We start from the raw sequence: 18,185 nt of genomic DNA, 5'->3' as shown, positions 1-18,185 counted from the left end.
TAAATGCTTGTTTAACTTACTTATAAGTTCTGACAAGATCACAACCCAAGGTAGTACAGCTGCAACTGAGTGATTTTTCTATTTATTTATTGAAACCTCTGAGAAAATAATAGTGATGGAAATCAAAATTCATGTCTTCTGAGTAGCTACAGAATATTACCAGTAGGCACGCAAGACAAACTCACGGGTATTGTTACCAAGATCACAAAGAAACACATGCCTAGAGCAATGGACAAGTGAAAAAGTTGCTTAGATTTGAAAATTGGACTTTATTTTATTTACAGAATAATTTCCTACCAGATGTCTAGGAACCAGTCACATCACCTGGCAAATCTGCGTTTTTTTGTACAAAGTGTTGTGTGTCCCCCACCCTTTTTGCTCTGTTACAGCATCATTTGGGGTATGTCTAACTTCTAGATGGTAGGTTAATCAGGGTGGGAAACCTGATAAACGACCTGGAGTTTTTGGTGCTTGATTCAAAAGAGTTAACAAACTATTGGCCATTACAGACATAACAAAATTAACCATAATCAAGATCAGGTACTTTTCAAGAGGTGTTACTTTGTTCTTAAAACAAAGAGTACAGCTAATAACAGCTATCAAATGGGAAACATTTTTTAGGTGCAACTGTTACTTCCATTTTGAGGACGCAAAGAGATTATTACAGGAAATGATGAATTAAGTAGACAAGGAGTTATTATCATTAAACTTTCTCCTAGCACCTAAATACAGCTAGCTAGCTAGCTAAACTGCTTGTATGAAATCTCTTATTTTTATCACTCCTTAAAATGACAAAGTCTTGAGCTGCAACAGCTTTTGTCCACAGTTTGGGAAGACCCACTTCATATTACTCAGTCACAGAAAAACACTAGCCTTTTTTGACCCCATTACTCTTATTTTAGTCCTGGTTTTAGAAATGTTGCAGGTCTCCTGTGTTACCAGTATCTCAGCTGGAGCTATCAGTCTTACATGAACATTCAGGAAATCTGCACTGGAGCAATCACCCCATGTGGAGATCAGAAATTGGACATAGTCATATCCACTTTGGCAAATTCAACAACTGTCTCTAGTCAGGGACAAATGTGGCCTTAATCTAAATGGAAGGACTGCACATGGACAGGGACTTGACTAAATGACAAGATGCACAAATGCATTCTGCATTGCCTGGGGCTAATGAGAAAGGTTAATTCCTCTCACAAATCTTTACAGCAAGTGGAATCAAGAATTCTCCGCAGTATATGAAGACATAAACTCTTCCAAGACCATTTGCTTTCATAGCCAAAATGAAAACAAAGTCTTATTCTAATATATCAAGACAGATCACACAACTTTGAAGTTTCCAGCATTAGCCTTTTTCAAATTCTGATGAGTCCTTTTTTTCCTTACACTGAGTCTTCATGGACTAAAGTATCACACACTATTAAATCTCTCATCCATGTTATCTAATTTACTTGGTACACTCCACTGAAAAATAATGGACCCTGTGATATAGATCACAAATGCTATCTCAGGTCAATCATGGGGGTTTTTTTGCAGCTAAGAGGAAAATAACAAAAAAACAGAAAGTAAATTTAACATTAGCCAAGTCATGACTGCAGTTTTCGTATAATATAATCTATCTTTCCCTCCTTTCTTTGCCCACTCAGCTGAACAGAAATATAAACTAACATACTCATTTACCTAGTACTGGCTGCAAATACTGAAAGCCCAAACTCCTGATTCAACTATAGTTTGCATGTGGTGAAGCAAATGAGTTCTTGGTCAGAACAGTCATTGGCCTTTGAAAAATAAGTATCAGTATGTCAAGCTGCATCTGTCATAAAAATATTTTTTTGACATGTGCTTTTAAAAAATCTTTCTGATTTCAAAATGCTTTTCTTCAGCCCAAGCAGCATCTGAAATTATCAGTCCTTTCCAGCCTCCATCAGGCTGTCAGAAATGAGAAGCATTTATCACAGTAAATTCTCAGTTCAGTAGGGAATATTGAAAAGGTGATGCGTGGCCAAGCCACTTATCTACATTTCAGCACTCCTGGAATAACAATACAGAAGGGAGACATAGTGGACAGATCAGCAAGAAGAGACCAGAGTCATTAGATGAAAGGAATAAAGAAGTTTTGAAGAGAAATAGGGAAGAGAGAGGTGCATTCTTGGCGAATAAGATAGGTAACAGGAAAGAGGTGAAAATGGAGGAAACAGAAGTGGAAAGCCAAAGAGCAGGAAGTATACAGGGAATACCCTGGGAGTAAAGTGTGCGGGCAGTAAGGGCAAAACTGAGGACTGTGCATCACATTGAAGGTCTCAGCAACTACGTAGAATTAACTTGAGAATTCAATGACCAAGGTCAAAACATGAGATAAAAGAAAGGTATTTAGCCTTACATGGTTCTTGCAGATTATTTCTATTTCAGTATAGTGTTATTGCTCTGCATCTATAGGTTCTTCCCCTGGACTCTACTGAGCTAGTAGACATACTGCAGCTTTAAATAGTGATTTTAGTGTGCATTATGGGGATGTTTTTCTCCATGATTACAAGTGGCTGTGAGCCAAATCTCTATGATACTTTACTATGTAGGCTTAGGAACAAGTTAAACTGCTTATGACTTTCATTTTGGGGATTTATTAGATCACAGATTTGAAGACTAATTTTCAGGAGAAACATGAATAACTTGGCTGTTCCATATTTTCTCCATTAAAAATATTACACATATTATCACAGTGTTTCTTAGACCACTTAGGGTATGTTTCTTAGGGCTGTTATTTTGACATGTAGGTAATTCTGGTTTTGAAAGTTGGAATTATGGAATTCCATAGAAAATTGGTTATTCATTAAAATAAATATAGAGGATATAGAAGCACACAGCTGCATTTTCTAGCTCCTTCCATTTGAAACAGCTGCAGCATTCTGCAACAAACCAAGATTCCAGTTTTGTATTCTGGGTTGCTAATTAGTTATTATCTTTTATAGCTTTAATCAATGAACTGCTAAAGCTAAGCCAGACCAGTGTACTCTGCCGTTATTTGTAAATTAACCTTTAACAGTCTCAAAGCAGCACTTTCAGCCCCTGCACGTTTTTTGCAGTGACTGCTTGAGGAGTCATAATTAGACCGTTTTTCTGTAGGAAGAAGGTGAACAGAAACTCACTGACATTTAGGAAGAAATTGTTCTCCATTTACAATCACAGTGTAAAGCTATATCATATGAAATATGTTGTACCTCAGGTCTCATAACTCTCAGAGTTATTGTCTTAGGCTCTTTGTCTTTAAACTGAATTTCTAGAAAAATACTTCAGAGGCCAAGACCCTTGTGACAGTACTGTGCCCCACTGTGACCTTTTACTGGAGTGTTATGCCTGCTGAATTTCAAGAACAGTGCCTGTTGCAACAGTAAAGAGTCAACCTGAAAAAACCAAAATCACTGAGTCCATTTAACATCAGCACAGAAGGAATGGAAGATGCAGACAGATCAAATGATTATTCCATGAAAAGAACAACTGTAGTGTGGCTTTCTGTCCCCCTCATCGCAATCTATTACCCAATCTTGGTGTGTCAATCTTCTTTCCAGTGACGTGTGCTCAGTAGTCACTTAAGAGTCTACATTGAGCCATTCCCAATGCTGTCTGCCTCCTGTAGACCTTCTAGCATCCTTTTCCAATTTTTTCCCTCTACCAGGTCTTCTGTGCTCACCTTCCTATTCCAAGATTTCTACTGGTGTCCTCTCTCATGTTCTTAGATTTCTCTGCTCAGATCTCTCTTCTTTCTCATCTGGGCCCTTCACACACTGTTCTGTTGGAAGAAAGTGCCTCTTTCTGACAGAATGGTCCTATTAAAGTAGGATTTACTTGCTTGACATACAAATTAGTCTGTGAAATACAGAATGGTATATGCCATGACTTACACTAGATAATTATAATAATTTCTTCTCCTGTCAAGGCACTCCTGGACATTTTTGTTAAAATCCATGCAAGCATCCCTTTTCTTCACAGCTTTCCCACAGTTGTTCCATTCATAACACTCTACCCCAAACCAACAGTATAAAACTTACTAGGAAGACTGACTTGCCTTTCAGATAACTTTGCTTATTTGCCATATTTATAGTTGCTTCTCATTTAATTTTCAGTATTCATCACTTATTCTACAGCCTATGCCCCATCAATGGACTTTTGCATTCCAGATGATTGCAGCAGGAACCATCCTCTGAGAGCAACATAAATCTATTCCAGAGCAACTGTAGTTCCCACCATAAAATCTAAGAGTCTTTCTAGTCTTTCAGGACAGTCTGAAAGTATACAAGCATGGAATATCCCTAGCTAGGGATGTGTAAAAAGGTCACAGTTAGGTGGGAGGTAAGGAACAGCAGGAAAAACTGAATGAAGAGAGGAAAGCTGTGACAGACACAAATTTCAGAGGACAAATGTTGAAAGAGTCAGAGCAGGGGTGATGGGACAAAAGGAGCTATATGTATTCATATAAAGATTTTATATATATACAAACATATAAAAATATATACACATATATATACTTATATAGCACATACAGTCCTCTTCAGACCTAGAGTTGAAACCCATTCTTGGTTATAATATTCCTGTGCCTTTTCAAGTAGCTATGAAACCCACAGCTAACCTGTCTCTCCTGCTTATTTCCCTTAAGGAACAGCAGCCCAGTAAACTACTGCTGTTTACTTGGCCACTTCAAGGGATAAACATATGCACCGTGAATGTCAAGCATGGAGGACTGCCCATGTCGAGGTGAGTAGATTCTCACACACTGTAATTGCTTTTTTCATAAGAACACTTTAAAAAACAAGGCTACCACCTCTCTTCCCCAGCTAATTACCTTGGAAAAGGAAACAAAAATGACAGATATACTTAGAAGAATGTTACCACTGCAAAATCAGAAGCATAAAATTAGTGTATGTTAGGATGGCATTTGCCTATGCAACCTTAATTCAGTCCCTTTTGTAAGGCTAGACACCAAAATCCTGGCTTCACTGAAGTCAGAGGGCTATTTGCCATGGTCTTCAGAGATGCCAGTATTTCACCCACAGTCTTCACCTACATGCTTACAAATTTCAGATGCAGATTTTTTCATGAGGTTCTTTCCTCTTTTGTTTACAGAGCTGTCTGAATTGAGGTCTTTTTTCCCCTCTATATATGTGGCGTGTGGCCCAGTGCCTTATTTACTGCACGTATATAAAGCCTACATTGCATACAGGATTTAAAATTTCTCATGGATTTTTTTCATCACAAAACCATATCATTCTCCTGAGACTTATTTGTGCTATGAAAGCATCTTTAGACTCTTTTTGTGAAGCACTTGCATTTCCAGTTCTGTTTTGTAGATTGGAATCAGGAGCACAGAGAAACACACACAGATTTATCTAATGCCCACTAATTTTAAGCTCTGAATTATGCATAGGTCTGATTTATTCAGAAATCTTCAGTGTTGTATGTTTAGAGCAAAGTTGCTGTTCATATTGGTTTCTATTATGAGTCCCCACCATTTCTGTAAATCAAGCTCCATTTATTCCGAGTTAGGCATCCAAAAACCAAAGTTCACTCAGTTTAGTGGTCACCTATAGAAAGTCTGATATAATTGCTGAATCTGTCAAAGGACATAAAGCAGAAACCAGAAATCTGTCTGCATTTCCTGGACTCACTATACAGCACGTGGGGGACAAATGAGATGCCCCAGGGCTAAACCCAAAGTTATCCTCTACCCAGAGGGAGTTTAAGGCTTCTTATCCCACCTCACTTGGAAGTATCTTGACTACAAACCTACATACTATTGGACTTGTGGATAAGAAAATGCAAAGACAATTTAAAAATGAACAGAGGTTCACTATCCCCTGCGTGGGTGAAATATGCAATAAAGTCAATAGGAGTGTTGTCAGTCAAATGAGGACCAGGTTTTGCTTGGGCAGCACATATTTGCTGAAACATCATGTAATGTTCGAGTACAGCTATGCATCAGGAATTAAGGATTTACTGACTTAACACCTGCCTTTTCATCCTTCTTAAAGTGTTCCTATGACATCAATTTGAATGGTCTCATCGATTAACTCTGAATCTGTCTCTGTGAGGCATCTTACCCCTGGCTTTTGTGGATTGTTAAATTAAATGAATGGTTTAGTGACAAACTGATTTGGATTAATCAATTGACTAAAACAAATGCATGGAGAATGTGCACAGATCAGGCTTGGAAGTGGTTTCTAGTAATCAGAAGTCAAGACCTGCAGCTGCCACAGTATGCTGATGATAACAGAGATAACAAATAGCTTATCTAGGATTTTATCTGGACCCAGGTGCGCTCCATTCATATGCAAATGATATGTCAGGAACAAATGCATTTTTTGACTCAATTGACTGCAATTGACCATGAGCTGAATCTCTTCTGAAAAGCATCAGTTATGTATGTTAACCTGATGAAAAATATTACAGGTCTTGAACCTAAGCCAGAAAAAGAAAGAAGCATTGAAAGAGATATTTGTGGGAAACTGCAGATAGGATTCTAAAACAGTGGTAGTAAATTGCTGAAAATGTGATGCATGATGAGGTACTTAAGCTATGAAAAGTAACACAGTCATTAATCCTAACTGAGATTTCCCAATGAATTGCCTGTTTGCTATTAAGGACCAGGGATATCTCTAGCTTTTGCTTACAAAGAGTGGAGAAGAATATTACCTGAAACCTACTAAAAAAAGGGCTAATTAATGTTATGTTGGGGTCACTAATCCCTTGGGAGTGGACAAAGACAAAACAAATGAGTCTTCATTGTGCAGGAAAAAAGATATTAAATTACAAGGAACCTGGTTCACAAAAATTGGATTTAAAGGTAGCTGTAACTAGCATGAATATTCCATAATGCAATTTTAATTAGTCATATTTTCCTGTATGGCAGAAAAATTTCCTGTTCCTGAAGGTATTTCTTACAACCTGTTTGAATACATTGCCTAGAAATAAAAACCAAAGAGAAACAGTGATCTACAACGCTCAGTCCAAGAGCCAAAGTAAACAGCCTTGGCACTTGGACTCGCCAGCTACCCAGCTCCACAGGGCCTCCTGCCAGCTTCTCCTCACACTATGCCTTACAAGTTTTCTTCACCCTACATAGCCACCAACATACAGAGCAGCGTGTGTGACAGGGATGCATGCATTGCACAAGTGCCTCATTGCAGAGCAATAAGAGCCAAGGGTTACTGCTGCTCCTCAAACAAAGAGATGTTCAGGTTCCCCAGATAAGTCTAAAATAATAAAACCCCAAAAGAATAGCAGGGAGGAGTCCACATAGTGGAACAGGGCTCTGGGACCCAAATGCCAATGGACCTCCTCAGAAGACAGGACCATGCTACCTTTACAATTACATTCACATTCTTAGAAATCTGCATTAACAGCAAGCAAACATCTGGGTGAATATTTGCATCCATACCAAACTTGGTATAAGGTAGTACACTAAGCACTCAGTCAAGGATGATTAGTGCAGCTGAAAGCTTGAGGGAACCCCCTGTAAAGGTTAGAGTGTACTTGTGATGACATTTTCAAATGCAAGGTCAACAGTTACGCACCCTTCATAATAAGCTGTGGCTTCCTGCAAAGCCTGCAACAGAAGGAAGAGCACACAAAAACCAGGTAATTATAGCCTAGGGGCTCATTATATATTATATTAATTTCCAAATCTGTTTCTGCAGACAACCCTTCTGCAACACCAATGCAGGTCTTGCTGGGCACCATTAATTCATGGCTATGTTGTAACTGTGATTGCAAATCCTGAAGTTGCTTCTCAGCCCTTTATCCAGGTAAAATTCCCATTTAAGCCAAGAGAAAGTTTTGCACCAGGAAGTATTAAATAAAGCAGTTCTCGCATCCTTTCTGCTGGAGATCCCACTTGTCAGCCTTTGACCTGCCTCTGTGATATGACTGTCACTCCTCATTTGAATTTCTGGAGGACTCGCAATGCTCACAGAGCTGTCATACAGGGCTCACAACCCTACACAGGGCATCCACTAAGTTGACAGCTTAGTTTGGGCATGACTGAAACCACTGATCACACCAGTGGCTGGCTACTCCACTACATTTCTATATTATTCCTGCTCCAGCATAAAAAGTGAGAATATCTTATTGCCTGCACTGCAAAAGATACAGCTGATTCTTCTTTTCTTAACTCAGTGAGGACTTTTTGTCAATTCATATTGACTGCTGTGAAGGCATCAGTCAGTGACTAAGTAAATGAAGCTACATTCTAAAATGTGGGTTTGGTCATTTATTTTGACAAGCAAATAATAGTTTAGTTTCCATCACCACACACGAGTGAATGAAAATAGCTAGCAAAAAAAAAAAAAAAAAAAAGGTCTGATTTCACCACAGAAAATGGTGACATTCAAAGGGACTTACTGGGTTTGTAAAAATAACAAAGGGAGAACTGATAAGCTCCTACCCCAGTTTTACTGTTCTTTTGAAATGGAGGCCAAATCAGCTCTAGATCCAAGCATTTTGAATCTGAATACACACATCAGAACTGAAGACCTTCCATTATTCCATTAAACAAACCAATAACCTCCAAAGGCAGGGTGAAAGCTGGGATCAAGGCCTCTTATCTCCAGTGCTCGTCTGAGACTGACTAAAGAAAAAGCTGTATTTTATGCTTTATTATTCCACTCTATTTAGATTCCCCAGATTAGTTTACAAGAACTTCACTCAGAGACAAAAAACAGAAGAAAAACTAAGACAAAAGCATTAGGAGGCCTACTTCAGTTAACATTAGTTCCTCGCATATATTCTGGATTTTCACACCCTTACCTGGAGTAGCACTGGAGACTGTTGGCCACTGCTGATCAGGCCCTCCTGGTCCTCCACGTATGACTCCTGCCTCCTCCATATGCACAGCACTGAATAAGCATATATCATAGTTAGATTATACAGTTCCCCTCTGCTCTGAGCTTTATAACACTTCCCTTTCTTGTCATTCTTCAAAGGTCATAACTGTTTGTCACCGTGCAACTACTACTATAGTACCACCTGATGCTAACAAATTCTCCTGGAGCATTGAAGAACTAGCTGTTTTGACTTGCAAAAAATATCTTTGATTATTTACTAAAACACACTTGTGGCATAATTTATAAACCAAACATACCTGCAGGACACTTTGCTTTCATTGACTGGAAGCCGCTAATAAGGAAGTTACACACCTTCTTTGCTATTATGACTATGCTATGTCATTAAAGCAAATGACAAAAAGTTGGTGGAGTTAGTTCTGTCATTATGCCACTTTAACAGATCCCACCTTCCTGGGCTACTGCATGCTTCTCGTGAGCAATTCAGAAAGAGAAATACATTTTCTCAAATGCAGAAACTAAACACAGCAAATTTTACGGTGTCACATCATGAGCACTTGGCCTTGAAAGTACCAATTTGGGTATTAGGCAGCACCTTACATGGAAGGAAAAGAAAAAATCTGCTACCTCTAATGCAAAACTAGGCACATATTTATGTGAAATTCCTTCGAGAAACAGGATTCTGTGACTGTGTCCCTGTCTCTGCTCATCTGCTTCTCAGCTCCATTCCACAATTCCAGTTGAACTTAATGGGCAGTTTAAACCATATGTAGCAGATGTCAAGGGTTCTATGGATACCAAATTTCTACAAGTTTTATGAAAAATCAGCATTTTATGAAAATCATCAGCTGTGCAGGTCACACAGCCTCAGAACCTGAGATTTCAGGTAAGGACAGGGGGCTGCTGATTTGAGAGAACAGAGGAACACGTACAATTTCCCAGAAAGGCTTCATTAGCTCCTCTGCTTGTGGGATGAATTCCTTTAAATGAGCTCTGACTTTTAATTAATTATTCAAGTAACTTCAGGCAAGATCTTGAACCCTGTATAGAAAGGAATGTGGATCCACAGGATCACACAAGAGCACGCCTGACTCTGAAGACCAGTAAATAAGATGCTCAGGTAGGCAGGAGAATTCCTGCTTCAGGATCCTACTCCCTGGACCGTTGTTTATTCATTTTGCAGTATGCAGTCAGGGATTTAAAACAAACAAACAAACAAAAAACCCAGCAGGAACATGAAAGAAAGCAGTTTGCCCAACAGGCCACAGAATCAAGCTTGCTCTTTCTTCCTTTCCTTCTGGTCCCTGAGGTTTAGGTTCCTTTTTTATACAGCAGCCCAAAGTCAGCTGGAGAGGTACACTGTGCCCTCAACCACATGAAGCATAGTCTCAGGGATGGACAATCTAAATCTGAGATTTGGATGTCAACGTTATGAAGATTCATCAGCCCTGTGGATAATGGATAAAAGGTGATGACTACAGTCCCATTGCACCAACAATTTTGGGAAAAGCATACCATCCTGCACTTTGTAGTGCCACTAGGAACTACTGCAGCCTTATAATTGTGTCTAAACCTGTAAGGTAGTCTTATTAATCACATAAGATTACACCTGAATATAAAACCAGTTTTCTAATCCGCTCAGGAAGGGAGAGCAAAAATATTTTATTTAGGCTCTACAAAACCAACTTTACTATAATGATCTTTTTCCAGGTGTACTGAGTAGCAAATTATAGCAGAGACTGCTTGTAATGTTAAGGCAGAGGACTTTTCAAGATGTCTAAAGAGATTCAGACACAGCCTCACTTTTCCTGCTTTGAAAATCTGTCTCATACCTTCAAAATGTCCTTTAAACTGTATTAAACATCTTGATTGCACCATGTGGTTAATAAACTGACTGCAGGAGCAGCATACTTTTATGGTAATGAGAGACAACAAAATGGAAAATGCATCAGTGCTGCAGACAGTCTATTGAAACACCAGCATTGATGATTACAGGGAGCTTTAAAGTAAACAAAAAGTGTATAATCACAGTTAAATAATTCAATAATTGGAGCAATTATGCCTTGACAGTCAATGTATAAAAAAGCAGGAGGTAAACACAAAAAAAAGGACAGATCTACAGTAGTACAATAATAGCATAAGATGCAGTCAGACTGAAGCTGTAACACTCGGAGATTGGAAGTGACAGCAGCAGAACTCTCCCTCTCAGTGCTTGCCCTCTCAGTGTACAGATATAATCAGTCTAGGGCATCAGAGGAGACAGACAGCTTTGTCCTTTTCACAGAGAACAAGGACAGAATTCTCTTTCATGTGGGGAAACACCATACCTACCTTTGCATTCCTGCCCTTAGGGATGCAGAGTAGCGCCAGTCAGGATTGGGGTGTTTTGGCTGTAGAAACAAAAGCCCAGGATAATGTTGTTAATGTATGTTAAGTGTGCTGAAAAGCATACGCATCTGGCTAATTTTGTCAGAAAAGTCTGTATGGAGCTACTCAATTTTTGTGAACATTCAGAACTGCCAAATCTTTCTACAAATCTAAAGAAACTTTCAAATGGACCCACAGAAAGTGTCTCTGTAATAGAGAAACTTGTTTGCATGCCGATGCCTTTGGCTAGAGATGATCTCTGTGGAATGACATTTAATGCTGGAAACAGGTAGACAGTTATTTCGTACAGTCATCAACATTCTGGGCATAGGGAAAAAACCCCATCATATATCCATAAAACACATTGTTTGTTTACCTGATAAGTCGAGGAAACTCGAGCTGCTGCACTGAATAGCACCTGCCTGAGAACGTATAAAATACAGCCCCCTGTGAAGAGGACATGTGGGGTAGTCTGTGTGCTGTGAGGTTTCTGCTGGCATTTAGTGTACTGCAGAGGACCGCACTAGATTGTATCAGATTTGCAGATTGCAGCAAGTCTTTTATCAAAGGCAGACATGTTCTTTCATAATATCAAGAACTACTACATTCTCCACATTCATGAGAGGGTGTAAGAGATGGAAGGGGACAACAACCAGCAATACCCTTTGACCAACAAACCTCAGCATATGCTGACCTACTGCAGAATGGCTTGCTAAATAAAGAGATAATTAACAAATCCTTTGTTGATCAAAAACTGCTCCAGAAAATCTCTTTTGCATTGTCAGGGCACCATCACAACAATTTTCAACTACAGCCAATGAATGCAAGCTCAGGTCCTTTAAAATTAAGCTGTAAGCACATAACAAGGTTACTTCTCAGGATTCTCAAGATGTTATTCTGTAGGTGATATCGCAGCCAGCGCTTAACTTCAAGCACTTGAATTCAAAGAGAGAACTTATGTCCAGAAACATAATGGACTACACTCATTCCTGGTCTGTCTTGTACAGTGCCAAATACACAAATAATATATGACAGTAATGGTTTAATTCTCTTGAAGCTATTGGAGGCAGATCAGCAATGAATTTTGTCCCATTACTTGAAAGAGAAAAAGAAAGTGTTGAATGCTCTGAATTATTTAGTCAACTCTGCCTTTCCTTTTGAGGTTTGGGTTATGCTTTTCCCTGGATCAATAGGTTTTATTCAAATAAAAATGGAGCAATTACAACTTATGCTATCGCTCTATCACCATATTTCCCAGGTCCAGCATCACTCAAGAACGAGATGCTCTCAGATGACACACATCCTAGTATTCTTTATGGTCTGAGTTACACAAAAGGAGGAGGCTGCTATTTGCAACCACACATTAAACATCTGTGCTAGCAGTTTCCTTCCCATTTAGCCCCCAGTTCTCTGGCATACTCGGGTTCTGCTGAGTTTAGCAGAAAGTGGCTTGACAAGGAGCCCATTATGCATGGTTCTAGTATTTTCTGACTCATTCTGGTTTGGCCCTGGTCCCAGGGATGTCAAAGCAACTCTAAAGTCAACCATGTAGTAACAGTCAACGAAAGAGGATAGAAAATAATACACACTGGTCAGATCCTCTCCTGAGTTTGCCTTTCTTAATGTATGAAGGGTGCTGACACCAGAAGATTTGCCTCTGCTGGAGATTTTCTTTTAGCAGGGGAACTGCTAGACTCAGGGCAGTGGGAAAGCCCCTTTGCTCTTTTTTGCGATTTGAGACATGCAGGTTACTAATTTGTACAGGCTTATATGCAGTGTGAGGAGGAAGAGGAGTCTTACCAGTCCCTGACTGTCCTAGTTTCAGCTGGGATAGAGTTAACTGTCTTCCTAGTAGCTGGTACAGTGCTATGTTTTGAGTTCAGTATGCGAAGAATGTTGATAACACTGATGTTTTCAGTTGTTGCTAAGTAGTGTTTAGACTAATGTCAAGAATTTTTCAGCTTCTCATGCCCAGCCAGTGAGAAAGCTGGAGGGGCACAAGAAGTTGGCACAGGACACAGCCAGGGCACCTGACCCAAACTGGCCAACAGGGTATTCCATACCATGTGATGTCCCATCTAGTATAGGAACTGGGAAGTGGGGGCAGGGAATTGCCTCTCGGGGGACTACCTGGGTGTCAATCGGCAGGTGGTGAGCAATTGCACTGTGCATCATTTGTACATTCCAATCCTTTAATTATTGCTGTTGTCATTTTATTAGTGTTATCATTATCATTATTAGTTTCTTCTTTTCTGTTCTATTAAACTGTTCTTAACCCGCGGGTTTTGCTTCTTTTTCCCAATTTTCTCCCCCATCCCACTGGGTGGGGGGGGAGTGAGTGAGCGGCTGCCTGGTGCTTAGTTGCTGGATGGGGTTAAAACGCAACACTGACAAAACACAGGTGAAGTAAGATTACATCAAAGAGCTGAGAAGTCTGACACGAGTTGGGTAGGAGTAAGAAAAGAGGAAAACAGCCACTCGCTCAAAGTATATAGATTTTTGGTTTTCAGCTGAAAGCTTTCCAGCTCTTGGCTAGAAGACAAAAATCTATGTTCTGTTGCAGTGGGAACCTTCAGACACCAGATCATAAATGGGTGATGATGGCAGGAGAAACTCATCAGAAATTCATCATTCATTCACTCGACATGCATGAACCAACATTCACCGTGTCAGTATAACAGAAACAGCAGCAATTAGGAGATTGTGGTATTTTCAAAGGTTACTATCCAGAAGCTGTGGCTTCTTGTGGCTACTCCCAAACAGTTCTCTATTTGCTACTACTCTTTAGGCAGGGCTGCAGTGCTGCTCCCAGAGGAGCAGAAGGAGGAAGGAGGGGACACGATCAGAAAAACATACTCTGGAGATGGAAAGATGTATTGCCACAGTTGACTTTCAGACCTGTCAGGGGCTGTTTTTTTGTTTTAAACTGTAAAAAAGTTCTATGTCTGGGACTTGTCTACTTTGTCAAGTCTTCACATGAAGAACAGGAGGAGCAGGCAGTTGGGCAGCAGTCTGCCTTTGCCCAGACCTATTCTCACCCAGTTTTACCATGTGCACACTGCTTGACTGGGAACTTTGAGGCCTCAGCAAGAGGTGCATGTTTGTCCCATACTTGTGTTATCACAGGGCAATGTCCTACAACTGGCAAAATTGGTGAGATTCCAATTTTATCAGTGTAACTGGCTTCTCCTTTTGTTCTGCTACAGACTGTAGTTCTTTAAGATCCTCTGGTCATAAGAGAAAAGACGTTTCAATACATCTTTAAATGAGATTGGGCAAATAGGAGCAAGAAAAGCAAAAAAGCATGACCAATAGTAGAATTGACAGCATAGTAGATGCAGCAAACCTGTTCGGTAATATCCTTCCCCAGTTCAGACTCAGCAGTGTGGCTTCTTATAGACTTATCAGGCTTTCACAGTCTGCATGTTTGGGTTGGCTTGTATCTCTGGCTATGAACAGTCCACCTTTACCAGATCACCCACTGAAACCTGCCACATTGACATATGCTGTCACACAGCATGCAGTCACTGTGTCATGACACGATATGAACCATCTCAAAGAAAAGCAGTCTTCAGCACAGTCCCAGCGGACAGGAATCTGCAGAGGAGCTGTCAAGGGGCTCCTCTGCAAAGCCCTCTCTTAGACTTCGCTGTGAGCCGTGTAGCTGTGTCATAAATCAACACCACCAGGACAAGGTACAGCTGGCCAGGAAGCAGGAGTACAGAGAGGAAGCACAAAGAGGAATACAGGCCCTGAAGTGGTCCAGATGCTTCCCAGTTGTACATCCCCATGCTCTCCCTATACCACACAATGCTGACGAAGATAACATTGCTCCTTTTACCTCCCCAGCTCCCAGCTCATTCCAAGACCCTGTTTATCACATGCCATCCCATTCTACTAGCTTTAAGGTAATCTTAGCTTGCCATTTCCCTCAGAAATTTTTGGAGGCCATGTATGGTCCAGTGGTCCTGTCATTACCACTCATCAGTGGAGGTGAGAAAAATCACATGATCCAGCACAGAAGTAATCAAACATTCCCTGTTTCTCTCACCTGCTTTTTGTGATTTAGTAACAGCACACACCATCATAGTTGTGAGATGAGTCAAAATCTATCCAAGTGCCTATAGAGGTGGTTGTCACTGCATTAGGTGAGCACCTCATGCCAACAGTTTGCTCCTGCCAGTTCTTCCAGGCACTAGGGTTACATTCTGCCAACCACATAACCACAAGCATTAATGTGACTAGTCATAAACAACCAACTCTACTGGAAAGTCTGATAAGCCAAGTGACCATATAATATAGACCAGAGCCACCGCAGTAGCAAAAAAGCTCATGCAAAATTTCACACAGTTGTTTTCAAATTGCACAGCATGGGTTAATTTAAGAATCATTTCATGGGTTCATGGAGAATAAATTCAGTTGAAAATACATTGTTACAAACATTTTGCTCAGTTCTCTTTTTTAGCTAATACTTTAAGGATTTGTCCCTGGGATAGAAGGAATTTCTAAATTTTTTTAATGTTGCCCTGATCCCGTATTCCTGAAAATCAGCGCAAAGGCTACCATTCACTTCAGTGGGTGTTAGAATAGGGCCTGTTTGAGGTAGAGAAGTGTGAATCAAACACTTGCAAACAGTTACCAGATGATGAGACTGCTAAAAGGATCCCACTCTATTCCTATTTCCACACAAATGCACAACAGAATGACATAAGGTATATTTATCATATATATCTGCTTTGAAGCAATAATAAAAGGCCTTTTAGAACCCCTGACCACATACAGTTTTGCTTGTTTTCCAGTGAGACAATGCTGACAGATGTGGGGAAACAGAGGCTTCTCTTCCTGACTTCCTTCTGCAAATGTTTAGAATTAACCTGATGTGAAGAACAAACTATTTACAGACTGAACATATGTTTATCATACAAGAAATTAGAATGGAAACTGGAAAAGCATGTAATTCGGAAGCCCAAACGTTTTCTTCCTGGCAGTGTTCATTTGTATTGCTAACTCTAAGAAAACTAAGGTGAAGGGAACAGGCAAGTGCATCTGAAAGCACCTCTGCTTAATATTGGCTGCAAATTTCTGCTGCCACAGCCTTAAGCATCAAACTAAGAGTCTGACTGCCCTACAGCACAGAGCACTGTCCCTGCTTAGCAGAACAGGTTCAGATGCTGCCACTAAACAAACCAAAAAAACATTTATAGTTAACCTTTACAATGTCAGTGGGGCTGGAGAATTTCTTAAAGGCTTAAGTTCTTGAACTGAGATTGTAAGATATTCCACCACTAATACCTTTAAAGCCTCTGTGAGAAATCTCTTGGAAGGACTGCTCCAGACAATGCTGTGGGTTTACTAGATTTAGAGCCTTCAAAACATGCTTGTATTTTAAAGCAGTATCAGGATGTGTTCAACTCAAGTGTTGTCTGTTTTTTTCCGTGTGTTTAGCAAGCTAGTTTTGAAGTGCAAAATACAGAGAAAGAGCCAGAAGCAGAGCAAACAGCCATAGAACTCCAATGAACCCCTGGGTCTTATCATCACTAATGCACAGCTTTTGTTTCACTTTCTGAAGTGTCCATAGAGTACCATGGAAATTTTTTTCTGAACATCACATGAAACATCATATTTTGTCAGTGACATGTGTCAGCACACAAAAAAAGGGTACAAGGAAATGTATAATCAGGAGAGTTTATATCTAGTTCTATCAAGTATCCAGACTGCCCACTCATCTTTAGGAATGTGCCTTCTGGGGCAGAAAACACCTCTTAAAATATATGTTGGCTTGATTGTTATTCCATGCATTGAAGGGAAAAGGTTGTCATGAGGTGCAAGACATAATGAAGGAGCTTAACTGCGCAGAACACAAGAACAAGACAGGAGAGATGACAAACCAAGGACCAGACGCTACCCAGACATCACTCGGCACCTTCACAGGCATATGAGGAAAGGGACTCCAGACTAAAGCACTGAAACCTTGCCTGAAAATGACAGATCATTGCTGCCACGGTGCCCAGTAACAAAATCACATCTTCACGCACCCCCTTCATAGCTGTGTGCACCCCTCTTTTGAAAGGCAGGAATCCAGACTGCCCATAACCTCACACAGTGCCAGCAATGAAGCCACAGTATTTTGCTATCCCTATATTTTTGCCCACACTGCCTGCCTGGTCACCCTGCAGTAGTTATCTAGCTGATGAAAGTGTGATACCAATTAACCCCGCGTTCTCATCCTTATCACCAGACTCCTGCCAGCAATAACTGTTTCTAAGGTTTTCAGTGCAGCTGTGTTAGTACATTTCTTCTTTTACAAAACACACTTGGTTTGAGATATTCTTACAAACCTATAAAGGACCACACAGGCAAGCAGCGTGAATGCAGAAGCACAGGCTCTCTTGCAGAAACAAGCTTCCATTCCCCCATCACAACATTAGCAGTACAAGTCAGAATAATCACACAGGAATCAGTGCTTCAAGCTTCATACACTGGGTTTTCCCTTCCACTGCATCCTTCTAATGACCCAATGAAGTCAATCACAATTTAGTGGAAAGTAATTATTAACATCTTTGACCTTACTAGTAAATATGAAAAGGACTAAGACCTTATTGCATCGAGTGTTACCAAGATTAATCCCAAATAACTTTGAAATATTTTTCCTCTCACTGTATAAACATCTGCAAAATATTAGCCTTCATGAAACCCTATGTACAATATGCATACATAGAAAGCCCATTCACCCAGACTCATCCTCATCACTGAACAACTAATAGATCAATTTCCAAAAACTGAAAAAGAAAAGAAAAAAAAAAGACCTGTTCTCATTATGCATAAGTAACATACACATCAGAGATTAACTTTGTAAATCAACACAAGGACAATGATGCCTATTGCTATGCTTCACAGGTGAAGGTGTGGGCTTTTACAGATGGATCAAAAGTTCACTTTACCTAAAAAGAGAAACACAGTTGTCTGAAGATCTAATAATACAAAGATCAT

At 40.1% G+C, this 18,185-nt stretch overlaps 1 protein-coding gene across 15 annotated transcripts in view; it reads right to left on the bottom strand.

Annotated features, from left to right (window-relative positions):
• Positions 1–18,185, bottom strand: part of LOC126051048 (protocadherin alpha-C2-like) — a 162,677-nt gene that overhangs the window by 31,668 nt on the left and 112,824 nt on the right. For 13 of the 15 annotated variants that reach the window (XM_049829711.1, XM_049829706.1, XM_049829713.1 and 10 more), the window contains 2 exons: positions 11,160–11,218; positions 8,794–8,882 (listed from right to left, as the gene is read on the bottom strand). The exons of the other annotated variants lie outside the window; for them this stretch is intronic. In XM_049829711.1, the coding sequence (XP_049685668.1) occupies positions 8,794–8,882; positions 11,160–11,218 (148 nt within the window). The remainder of the gene's footprint in view (positions 1–8,793; positions 8,883–11,159; positions 11,219–18,185) is intronic. 15 annotated transcript variants of the gene reach the window in all.

The sequence above is a fragment of the Accipiter gentilis genome, chromosome 26 (assembly GCF_929443795.1).
Source record: "Accipiter gentilis chromosome 26, bAccGen1.1, whole genome shotgun sequence".
NCBI classification, from domain to species: Eukaryota; Metazoa; Chordata; class Aves; order Accipitriformes; family Accipitridae; genus Astur; species Astur gentilis.
Note: the sequence above shows the minus strand (reverse complement) of the source record. Positions and strands in the feature narration are given on the sequence as shown.